Here is a 12543-nt window from a genome sequence, read left to right as displayed (position 1 = left end):
CTCATTTTGGACTTTAGTTCTATAGATAATAGCAGCAATCTCCCACCCCACCCTCACTGCCCAACGTACCTGCTCGATTTGCACACACCAATGTCACAAAAAAAGCCATGAAATTAATGTTCAATTTTATCTGAAGGAATGTCGACCCGGATCTCCCTTTCCCGAGATACGTTCCCAATACCTGATTTCCTTCAGGTGCTAGCTCAGAAAATGAGTGTTGGTAGGTTTTTCCTCTGTGGAAACCATCATAGCCAAGTCTGACTGAGTGCTCACACAAGCGGTCACCCACAAACCCACAACAAATACTGGATCGTGATTAGGAGCCTGTATTCTCCAGATGCTTTACTTTCTCATCTGAATTTTTATTTTGCGTACCTGAGGCAGAGTTTTGTTTTGCCAATTTTCATTCATTATAGCCATCATGTTCAAATCCCATGAATAGATTGAGAGTTGCAATCATTGAGACAAAAGCACCCTGCTGTAAGATAGAGCCACGTGAGAGGAATGAACAGGAAAATGCATTAAGTTTGGAAAAGGCAGAAACAGAAAGGCCGAAACAGAAAGACAGAGCGAGTCAGAGAAGAGAAGTCAGAGTGAGAGAGATACCCATAAAGACATAGACAGGCAACACAATATAATTTATAATTATATAATGCCTTTTACGTTGGGGAATGCGTGTCAACAGAGAGAGACATTCATTTTGTGGCTGAGACATACGTTTTGCCCACAAAATATACAGTCAATTCACTTTGCAGTTTATTCTGTGAAGCACTTCAAAACGTCTCAAAGACGTGATAAGGCATATATCAGATGCAAGCAACAGCAACAACAACAAGATTCCATTTATAGAGTGCCTTTCACGTCGGGAGGACGTCCCAAGGCGCTGTACAGTTGGGTCAGGACCCGAGCAGGGGGGAAATGGTCAGGGTGAGGGGAGGGAAGGGAGGGGGCGAGGAGGGGGTAGAGAGTCGAGAGGGGAGCTGAAGGCACAGTCAAAGAGAAAGGTCTTGAGACCAGCCTTGAAGGAGGAAAGGGAGGAGGCGGCGAAGGCACTGGGGGATGGAGTTCCAGAGCCTGGGGGCTGAGAGGCTAAAGGCCCGGCCACCGATGGTAGGGCGGTTGGGGCGGGGGATGTGGAGCAGACCGGAGCCAGAGGAACGGAGGGTACGAGCAGGTAAGTAGGGGGATAGTAGGTCAGAGAGGTAGGAGGGAGCAAGGCCGTGAATGGCCTTGTAGGTGAGGATGAGGATCTTGAATTCGATCCTCTGGGGGATGGGGAGCCAGTGGAGGCGAGCGAGGGTGGGAGTGATGTGGTGGCGAAGCATGGTGCGGGACAGTACACGAGCTGCAGAGTTCTGAATGACCTGCAGCTTGTGGAGGGAGGTGCCGGGAAGGCCGGCGAGGAGAGAGTTCCCAAAGTTCAACCTTGAGGTGATAAAGGTGTGGACCAGAGTTTCAGCAGCGTGAGGGGTGAGGTAGTGCCGTAGTCTGGCGATGTTCCGGAGGTGATGGAGAGTGCAGCCTTGGATGCTGATGCTGTCAGCGCCTGAGGTGCGGAGGCGCTGACGTGAGCCAATCAGGAGGGCCTCAGTTTTACGCACGTTGAGCTAAAGAAAGTTGTCTCTCTTCCAGGACTCGATGTCGGACAGGCAGGCTGTCAGGACATCGGTGGTCGTGGAGTTGAGGGTAGAGGAGGAAAGGTAGAGTTGGGTGTCATCCGCATACATGTGGAAGTTAACCCCATGTCTGCGGATGATGTCACCGAGGGGGAGCATATAGAGGGTGAAGAGGAGGGGACCGAGGACAGAGCCCTGAGGGACACCGCACGAGACAGTGCGGGGGCCGGAGGAAAAGCCGTTCGTGGAAACAAAATGAAGACAGTGGGAGAGGTACGACGTAAACCACTCAAGGACAGGGCCTTGAAGGTTGAGGTGGGAGGACAAGCGGTGGAGGAGGATAGCGTGGTCGACCGTATCAAATGCTGCCGATAGGTCGAGGAGGACGAGGAGGCAGAGGGAGTCCTGGTCGCAGATGGTCAGGATGTCATTCGTGACCTTGACCAGGGCAGTTTCTGTGCTATGGGCAGCACGGAAACCTGACTGAAGGGGTTCGAATAATGAATGGGTGGGGAGGAAAGAGCGCAGCTGGGAGGCGACAACTCGTTCCAGGACCTTGGACAGGAAGGGGAGGTTGGAGATGGGCCGGTAGCTTGATAGCTGCGACGCATCAAGGGAGGATTTTTTCAAAGTGGGAGTGATGGTGGCAGTTTTTAAGGGAATGGTAACAGAGCCAGAGGAGAGGGACAGGTTGATGATTTCTGTGATATGTGGGGCAAGGAGGTGGAGCTGGGAGATAAGGAGTGGAGTGGGGATGGGGTCAAGGGAGCAGGTGGTGGGTTTCAGGGATAGGATGAGTTTGGTGACAGAGGGTGGGGAAACGGGTACGAAAGTGTGTAGGGGAGGATGGGTAGGAGTCGGAGTGTGGGAGGGAGGGGGTGGGGGGTGGGTGGAGGTTGGAGGGGAAGTGACTGCGGAGCGATTTCCCTTGATTTTGGATTCAAGGTAATCCAGCATCTCCTCGCAGTGAAGGTTGGAGGAGATGACCTGCGCGGTGTGGCGGGGGGGACGGAGGAGTCGGGATGTGGTAGAAAACAGAAGCCTGGGGTTGTTCTTCGCCTCCAGGATTATTATACACAGAAAGTGAGAAAGACAGCCATTAAGACCAGATAACCAGCCAGAGGAAAAAGAAACGCAATAAGAAGCAGAGAGATTTAATAACAAATAATTGCATTTTATGTAGTGCCTTATCACATTGTCATCAGTTTTAGATAGCTAGCAAATGAGCAAATGGGATTTTTTTCAGAGCAGTTAGAAATATGGAATGGCCTGCTGTGAGCAGTGGTTGAGTTTAAGATCATATTAGCCTTCAAAAGGGGACTAGATAAGTACCTTAAAAATGAGTAAGATACAGGCTTAAGAGAAATGGCAGGTAAAGGGAACTGCAAGGATTGGTACTAAAAGAGCCAGCAGAGACACATGGACCGAATGGCCTTCTTCTATGCTATAAATTTATATGGTTCTGTGGTTCTAGGACAGTCAGACACACAGTCTAATGTTTTGTTTTCTTTGTTTGATTATAAAATATATTGTATGATGTAAGTGCTTCTTTTCTAAGAATCAAAAAGTAATTTGTTTTATTTGTTCCCCAAAACAACAACAAAATTACATTTGTATAGCGCCTTTCATGTCAGGAGGAAGGACGTCACAAGGTGTGGGACAATCAGCATTTTGGACCCGAGCTTGGGGTTGGGATCAGGGAGGGTGGAAGGCAGGGGACAAGGAGGGTGATCAAAGGCACGGACGAAGAGGAGGGTCTTGAGGCGGGTCTTGATGGAGGCAAGGGAAGGGACAAGGCATAGGGACTGTGGTATGCAGTTCCAGAGGGTGGGAGCAGAGTGGGGGAAGGCCTGCCCACCAATGGTGGGGCGAGCAAGGCGGGAGACTTGAAGCAGACCAGAGCCCGTTGAGCGGAGGGAACAGGCAGGTTGGTAGGGAGTTAGGAGGTTGCAGAGGTAGGGGGGGAGCAAGGCCATGGAGGGCTCTGAAGCTGAGGACCAGGATCTTGAACTGTAACCTCTGTGTAATGGGAAGCCAATGGAGTCGAGGATGGGGGTGATAGGGTCATGGAGCCTGGTGCGGAAGAGGAAACCGGCTGCAGAGTTGATGATCTGCAGCCTATGGAGGGAGGAGTTGGGGAGGCCGACAAGCAGGGAATTTGCATAGTCAAGCCTGGATGTTATGAATTCGTGTATGAGGGTTTTGGCAGCCTGCGGTGTGAGACAGTGGCAGAGTCGGGCAATGTTGTGGAGGTGGGGGAAGGCAGAGCAGGTCATGGCACGGATGCCCGTATCTTCACCCAGACCACACGCCACATGCCCATCACTCCAATCCTCTCCAGGCTCCACTGATTCCCCAGCTCCAAATGGATACACTTCAAGATCCTCCTATTCACATACAAATCCCTTTGTTTCCTAGCACCTCCCAACTTCTCTGACTTGCTCGTACCCCACTCCTCTGCCCAGCCTCTTCACTTAGGCCAACGACCCTTCTGTGCCATCATTGCCTTTAGCCACTATACCCCTGGAACTCCGTGCCTCAATCCCTGCATTTCACCACAATTATCTATCTTTAAATCCTTCCTTAAGACTTACCTCTGGCCACCTCTCCCTTTCCCTTTGCTCAACATCCAACCCTGCCACTGTACAGCGCTCTAAGAGGCCATTCTGCAAGAAGAACTCTATATAAATGCCAGTTGCTGTTATTGTTATTGCTTTAACATGCAGTTTGCAGGTGATCTACCTCTGGAGCAGAATTTCCATCAATAGGAATGCCTGTAAAAGAATCCCTTTAAGAAAACCAACAATTTGCATTTATATAGTACTCTTTATTCAGCATAGCATCTCAGACCACTGATTTCTCCACTGTAATATTTTCCCCATTGTATCTTTACCTAAGAACTTCACCAACATATGTGTGACCTTTTTATAGAAATTAGGCTACAGCTAGTCAGAGACATGTCTTTGAGCAAGGAATTCTTAAGCAACAAACCTGAGGACTTTTTCGCTGTCATGTCAGGCAAATGCTTTTCTCAATTTACATAATAAATCGCACTTGATATAACGCCCTATCATGATGTGAAACCTTCAATTAGGACAGCTGATAATGAGATGCCCCCTTGCCACCTAGTAACTGAATTTAGACTATCCAAACTCATTTCTATTTGGTGCCTTTCTTCCTTTTCATCCATTGGTTTTGCTGGTGGTTTAGCCTCAGGTGCTTCTCAATTCAAATAATGAACAGGTTTCCTCTTCCTTTCCCCCACCTCTATCCTATGTACATATTATTTTCTGCATCCCTTAAGATTTTCATGTACCACATGACATTCTCTTGATTGTGAAGTGTCGCAGGTGACCTCTCCGTTAATCATTGCATTGGAACAAAAGACTAGCAGACATAAGAGACAGGATGATATGCCAGCATGTCTCATTTGCGTTCTCTATCTGAGTGGTTGGGGCTGTCTTGTTGTAAAGTAGCTGGCTATCTATCAATGTATTGTATATTTCATGCTTTTAGTTATAGTTTTGCATTTGTGGAACAGCACTACAATTGAGATGAAAAACTCAATTGAGATGTGGCACAGGAAAAGCAGTTGAACTTTGGTGTTGGGTTGGTTCTTCAATTTGTAGGGTTACCAAAATATTGTATGTTTAACAGCTGAAAGAAGGTTGTAAATTTCTGTTTGTGTAGTTGGCATAACAAATTTATATAACCCCCAAAGCAAATCAGAGGATTCAGTACTCTGTAAGGGCTCTTTGCATTGCTCTGTTTCAATGCTTGCAGCTAGGTTCCAATTTTGTAATGTGTTCCATGCTTTTTCTACAGGATCTAAGCACAAAACAATGCTGGAAGCTCAAAATGGTGGGGGCCCCATTAAAGCATTCCCCAGACCGGGCGTTAAAGGCAAAGTATCCACTAACAAGGGAATTACTACTGGTCTGCAGAATAAGACATTTCACTGTGAAATCTGTGATGTGCATGTCAATTCTGAAACACAACTAAAACAGGTTAGTTCTAAGACAATGGATTATCCTTCGAAATGGCCTCTGAAAGGCTCTACTGTTGCTGTGCACTTATCAGACCAATGCGAATTTTATCTGTATTAAGTTTCTTGATCTGTTTATTTCAACACAGCACATAAGCAGTCGAAGACACAAGGACCGAGCTGCAGGAAAACCTCCTAAACCTAAATACAGCCCGTACAACAAACTCCAACGGGGTACCAATGCACTTGCGGTAAGCGCATGCATGATCAACACAGCTCAGGCACTTATACCAAAACTCATAATGGGAAAGGTATGTTGCATATTCAGTGCCTGCTCCAGGCTGACAGAGAGATGCATATGTTCATGTTGTAATAGCTGGCAAAAATCTAATGCAAGATGATTTTGCATAGCTGCTGAGAAAACAGTACAGGGGTCAAATTTGCAGGATTTCTTAATTTAAACATGATTCCAGGATTAAGAAATCCAAGGGCAAATTCCTTCCGTTCAACTGGAAATAGCTCCAAATGGCATTCCAACTCAAGGGAACCCTACTCCAATAGTAGATCATAATTAAGAAGTTCTTTAAGAAATGTTACAATATTGACCCAATAATGATGATGACACAATGGTAATAGCAGGCTTTTTTTCAGCAAAGTGATGAAAATGGGTTTACACTCTGCCCAACTCCTCCGCTGACTGCCTTTTCTATTCCTACATTGGAAATTTACCAAAGTATTGTATTATTTCCTTTGCTGATATGGCTGCTTTCAATATATGGGCTTGAACACAGCAGCAATTGTTCAGTGAAGTTAGTCAAGTTCACCAATAGTTTGACATAATGAAAGCAGGATGACCTCTCTTGCCCTTTTGATGTTACAAAACTCTATTCAATGCATCTGCAAAGCAATAGACTCAACCGCCTTAGACTGGGAGCAGTTTGAGATAGAAAATTTGACAAGATACATTTAAGAGTGAAGGGCAGCATGATTAACAGCTAACAGAAATAGTTAACTTGAATCTCTACCTATCTATTGGACAATCTTTATCCTTCAAGGTCGTGGCTGTAGACATTTGGGTCGCCTCTGTAAGAGCCAGGCAATGTTGTGAATATTCCAATTGAGTATTGCCTGGATGTGGCCTCTATTGATTATAATATTATGACTTTTCTTCAACACAGAAGACTTTTTTTTCTGTTTGCTTTATTTGTATGTGACTCACTATATTTTATAGCAACAAAATACATAAATATTGACCTCCTTCAATTTAAAAAATCATCAAAAGTTCCCCAATCCTCTTTTGTCCAAACCCTGTGGTTGAGAACATTTTTTAGTTCAGCAGCATTGCCTTTATTACTTCCAAACATGAACTGTTGTTGGAATTAAGCAAGTAATCCCTGAAAGCTCAGTGGCTAAATATGTAATGTGACACTGTACCATACACTTGTAAACTCCCATGTTCATTCTTGCATTTAATATAGTGCCTTATCACGTCTTCAAAACATCTCAAAGCGCTTCACACAATATACTGTAAAGTAAATTGACTGTATATTTTGTAGGCAAAACACGGCAGCCAATTACACACAGCAGTGTCCCACAAAGAGTCATGGATTGAAGTGACCAATTTATTATTATTATATTTAATAGAAAAAGCAATCTGCCAATCAACTAACAAACAGGGTTCCTACTTACTGCTAGGTAAACAGAGGCGGATGGAGTAAGGAAACTTGCTCAACATTTTACCCTGTCAGGAATCGGACCCAGGTCTCTCGCTTGCGAGGTGAGTGCTCTAACCATGAGCTACGGGACTTCACAGGACTCTACAGGAAATCAATGATCTCTCTTGAGTTACTTGATCTTAGCTAGGATAGTGGTGAATCAAACAGTTATTTGCCCTCAGTCCTGCTGGGCTCTAGAAGGCAAAATCAGTCCGAGTCCCTGCACCTGATCACTATCAAGGAAACATTGCTGGAAGAGTATGTGTGTGGAGACTGTGTGAAGACAGGAATGAGTACAGTTATCAGGGACTGGATGCCAGAACAGGAAGACTCCTCGCACGGGAGAGGTACCTGCTGCTAACCTGTGAAACAGAGCACAGCATGAGTCATTATCTTAAGGGGAGGAAGGCTAGAGGGAGAGTTGGGGAAGAGAAAACATAATAATTATAGAACGGTGAAACATATCATAGGAAGATAATGGAACAAACTATTTTCATGAATATTCGGCACTAAATTTGAGCATCAACTGCTTTTCGGTGAAGGAAAAACCCTGCTGTTCTCAAGTGATCATAATGGCATCTCTGTTTCAATGTAATTCTGTTGTAAAATGTTGCATGCTTGCACATTGGTTGTCATTGTAAACAGCCTTTTGATAATTCCAACGGGGGCTTTATGTAACCAATTGATTAATGCAATGTATTTTGTTCTGGGATTCTAGAAAGCACAACAAGAAGTGAAGTGTATACAAGCCATTTATCCCTTGACGAGCCATGGATGAGTTCACTGTTGAGTCAACCAGTATCTTCATTCGTGGTCTCCACTTCCTAAAGTCATGCTACAGATTGATAAAGTTGCATTTGGGATTCATACCTGTCAATCATCAATCTTTTTTAGCTTTCCATTCAGTGTATCCTGGTCATAGGTAAGGCTAGAGAAGGTAGAAAGAAGTAGTGTAAGAAGAAAAAAAAGCTTACAGAGGACAAAGAGACAGACCAGGAATAAAGTAAAAGAAAATATAAATTTTTCAAATTTTATTTTAGGTTAAAATGATGTTCTTTTATATTTGAGTGGGTTCAAGTTAATATAGTAATTGTGCTTTTTTTGGTCCTTTATAAAGCTTCATTGCTGTAATATTATTAATAATAATAATAATAATCCTTGCATTTGATATAGCCCTTGATCACGTCTTCGAGATGTCTCAAAGCGCTTCACAGAATAGATTGTAAAGTGAATTTGACTGTATATTTTGTGGGCGAAACGAGGCAGCAAATTGCGCACAATAGTGTCCTACAAAAACAGTCGTGGATTGAAGTTACCAATTTATTATTATTACGTTTTTTAAAGGAATTATTACCCCCAGAAAAGTGATCTGTCAGTCGACTAACAATTGAGTTCCTACTTCCTGCTAGGTAAACAGAGACGTGTGGAGTAAGGAAACTTGCCCAACATTTCGCCCTGTTGGGAATCAAACCCAGACCTCTTGCTTGTGAGGCAAGCACTCTAACCACTGAGCTACAGGACCCAGCTGTTACCATTGCTTAAGCATGTTAACACACAAACTGAAAATGTACAGGCCCCTGGAGACAGGAGTTTCTGTAGAGTTTTCCCAGACCTCCTGACAGTCTAAGGATTAAACATATCTTAACCTCTTTGCTAAGGAGTGTGCATGAATAAACAGCTCTGAAGTCACAGGTCATGTAATAAATCCCTTCAAAGGGTTGATTTGATTATTGTAGTGTAATTATGTTTTGATAAAAGCTGTGAAGTTTATAAATTGTTCATCACATTATTACTGGATTATGCAGCAGTGTGTAGCAGGTGTGATACATGCTACATTATTTAACATCACACAAATAATTGCACAATTTGTTTTATTTGTTTTGGATATCAGTCATCCTTCTTTTAAAAAATCTGCCATTAGGAAATGTAAACGTGGAGTGAGAATTTGTACAGGCAGGTGCACCTGATAAGACTGGTATGGTCAAAGTTGTTAAATAATAAATAATCCTTACATTTGATATTGTACCTTTCAGATCAAGAGGGCATATCAAAGAGCTCTACAGGATATACTGTAAAATGTAGTTACTATATATATTTTGGGTGAATGTGGCAGCCAATGTGTGCCCAGCAATATCCACAAATATCCCCAATGTGATTGACCAAATTATCTGGGGAATTGGTTGCCATGACATAGTGAGAAACTCCGTTCTCTTTTCAAATATTGCCCTGGGATCTTCAGTGTCTATCTGAACATGCAGATGAAAGAATGAGACCTGAGAAAGAATGAGCATTTTAAGATGTCCTCCCAACATGAAAGTTGCTATATCAAATGTAAAGTATTCTTTTTATTATTGAACAAAATTATACACAGTGCCCCTAGTGTAGCCTGACCAGAGAACTGAACAGGTTAGGGATAACTTCTGGAGGATTGAATGATGATTGATTTGTTTGTGTATATTGTGCAAAATACAAATCTTTTTTAAAATGACATACGATACAATTTACATTGATATAACACTTTTCACGTCGGGAGGATGACCCAAGAATTTAAAATGACACAAATCATGCAAAATATATAACAGCACATCTCTGTGCTGACAATTCTCTTGTGATGCCGGTAATGAATATTGTAGGGAAACCCTTGAATTGTACGGACAAATTTGCTTCATTGTGCTTTTTTTGCAGGTAAAACTGGCATTTCAGAAGGAATTTGCGAAGCCACTGACAGCTCGGATTTTACCCAACCCTCTGGCTGCTGCTGCTGCTGCTGCTGCCGCCGTGGCTGCAAATTCACAGTTCACTTTGCGCCCTAGCCCGGCAGCCACCTTTTTCCAAACAGCAGGCCTCCCTCCAGCCCTCCTCCGACCAGCACCTGGACCTATACGAGCAACACACACCCCAGTCCTATTCGCTCCTTACTGAACTGCCTCTGTGCAGGAATGAACATGACCAAACTGAAAATAATAATAAAGTACTGCAATAATTCAAACAGGGAACTATGCAGTGATAATCATGGAAACAGACGGTGTTCGAAGAAACTAAGACTGCTTCTGCTGTAATATAGACTGAACTTTGAACGGCTGCTCCTTTGTCCAGTAAGAAGAACTAAAGCAATCCTCCCTTAAGGAAATTATTACAATCATTATCTGAGTAGTTTTGTTTTGTGTGTTGTAGAAATGTACAGGGGCTGCAAGATATCCATAAAATCAGCCTTTCTACGCAGTATTTTCATGTAATGTTTTCATGTTTTGTGAATAGTCTGTAAATGTGCGTAAGGGCATTAACCTAAAGTCTATGTACATTAATCTCTTCCTGTACAATGAAAACACACACACACACAATGGGACACTGTGACTATTGTCTTCATTACCTGTCATCACAGTTGCGCAGTCTGCCTCGGTGTATCTACCCAACTATAGGGTTGTAAACGGTGTCTTGTGAACCTGTTGCTTTAGCGCTGTGTATCTCTATTGTAATAGTTTGTCAAATATTATTTGCAAATATTAGAAGGAACGAAATTGCAGATGACACAAGCTTGGCTTTTGAGCATCTCAGCGAATTGTGTGTTCGGGAGGCTATGTGACGGCTTTTACGAAGCTCACTCTTCTGTGTTTCTTTCTAACTTGAGATAAAACCAGGTATTAAACTGAATTAAGATGTACTGAAACTACAATAACCACACACCTTCACGTGCAGCTCAATTATGCATTTTATAACGTAGCATCCTTAAATGTAATTTTTCATGATAACTTTATCAATTTTAACTGTTTTACTTTTTAAGGTTTACCACAGCACAACTGAATTCATGTTTCCCCAAGCTGTTGCACTGCATGAAACACAATGAAAGTTTTCTTTTTGCCCCCATGTTGACTTTTCAGTCGTATTTTATATCATGTTTACATCCTCTGTTGTACTACAAACTACAAATGGTTGGATGAGTTCCAGCACTACAATGCCATTTCTAGATCTTCCTTGTGCGTAACAATGAAGCTTTTAATGTCCTCTAGGATAATTCCTAAAAAAAAGATCTGTGTTGTTACTATGGCTGCCATTTATTTGTTTAGTGTTTGTCTGGGCATTGAGTTTACACTGCAGCCTTGTAGGGTATTTTTCAAAGAAAAACCTTTGCTAATTGATTTGTCGTGTTGGCTTTAACTTTCTCCCATAATGTCCCATTCCTGCCTTTATAGACCTACACTATAAATGTTCACAGCACAATAAAATTAGGGAAACATTTTGTACATTTTAACCGTTAAAGTCCGCGGGATTAATGCAGACTATTAGTAGTTTAGCCAAGTCTAAATTGTGATGAGGAAATGAATTTTCCATGTAATTTCAATAAAAGCTTTCCAAACCCTGTATGTTTTATTAGTGATCACCAAGATCAATACCAGAATATGGAACTAATAGCTCAGGACAAAAAACGTCAAAGGTAATGTAAAAAGAATTGTTGAAATAGAAAATAGTTTGTTAATAAAGCAAGTATTAGAATTAACATTATATATATCATAATTGCGTTTATTATAATTTTGACAAGAGGATGGCTATTTCTTCTAAAATGTTATCAATTATCTTCGCATACAGTGATCGTGCAATTGATTCTGGAAAGATTACCAAGAGACAACATTTTCAGCTTTTAACAATGAGAAGTCTATGAAAATGAGAATATATCAAACAAAGAGATAAAACTTGTGATGGCCGATGCAATAATTATTATTACATAAAATCTTGTATACCACCATAAGGCCCCCTCTGAGATATCTCCTTTTAAGACTGAAAAGCCCTAGCTTGTCCAACCATTGCTCATAAGCTGGGCCAATAGAAAAGTGCAGACATATTTGCAAAAATTGCGGAGTGCTTAGCAAATCTTGCAGGGAATTGTGGAGGTCTTTGCTAAATTTTGTGGGGAAATTGCAGGGGTCGATTGGTGCTATTGAGATACATTGTACTGCTACATTTTTCACTTTATTGATAAAAACTAAACTTAAGGAAATAACACATATTAGATTGTTGCAAAAAAAATTAATTGCTTCTTGAACAAAAACTGGGTGGACATTTTTTTTTGCGGGGATACACACCAGCAAGAATACAGGAGCTCACCATCTCCTGCCTGTCAGGGCCAGCACCGCTCACAGACACAGAGACCCAGAGAGCGACACAAGCACTCAAGAGACCCAGAGAGAGACACACACACACTCACAGACATAGAGAGAGACACACACTCAGA

The 12543-nt window shown here is 42.5% G+C and overlaps 1 protein-coding gene across 8 annotated transcripts in view; it reads left to right on the top strand.

The window, feature by feature from the left end:
- The window catches only part of LOC103179939 (zinc finger protein 385D), a 165713-nt gene extending 153865 nt beyond the window's left edge, over window positions 1–11848 (top strand). For 6 of the 8 annotated variants that reach the window (XM_007895476.2, XM_007895479.2, XM_042332172.1 and 3 more), the window contains 3 exons: window positions 5442–5623; window positions 5751–5912; window positions 10002–11848. In XM_007895476.2, coding sequence (XP_007893667.1) covers window positions 5442–5623; window positions 5751–5912; window positions 10002–10238 — 581 coding nt within the window. In that variant the 3' untranslated portion in view covers window positions 10239–11848. The remainder of the gene's footprint in view (window positions 1–5441; window positions 5624–5750; window positions 5913–10001) is intronic. The other 2 variants (XM_007895480.2, XM_007895477.2) reach the window with 1 other exon arrangement.
- The last annotated feature ends 695 nt before the right edge of the window (window positions 11849–12543 follow it).

The sequence above is a fragment of the Callorhinchus milii genome, unplaced genomic scaffold (assembly GCF_018977255.1).
Source record: "Callorhinchus milii isolate IMCB2004 unplaced genomic scaffold, IMCB_Cmil_1.0 Scaffold2, whole genome shotgun sequence".
Taxonomy (NCBI): Eukaryota; Metazoa; Chordata; class Chondrichthyes; order Chimaeriformes; family Callorhinchidae; genus Callorhinchus; species Callorhinchus milii.
The sequence above is the reverse complement of the archived record's forward strand: the minus strand, read 5'-3'. Positions and strand labels throughout refer to the sequence as shown.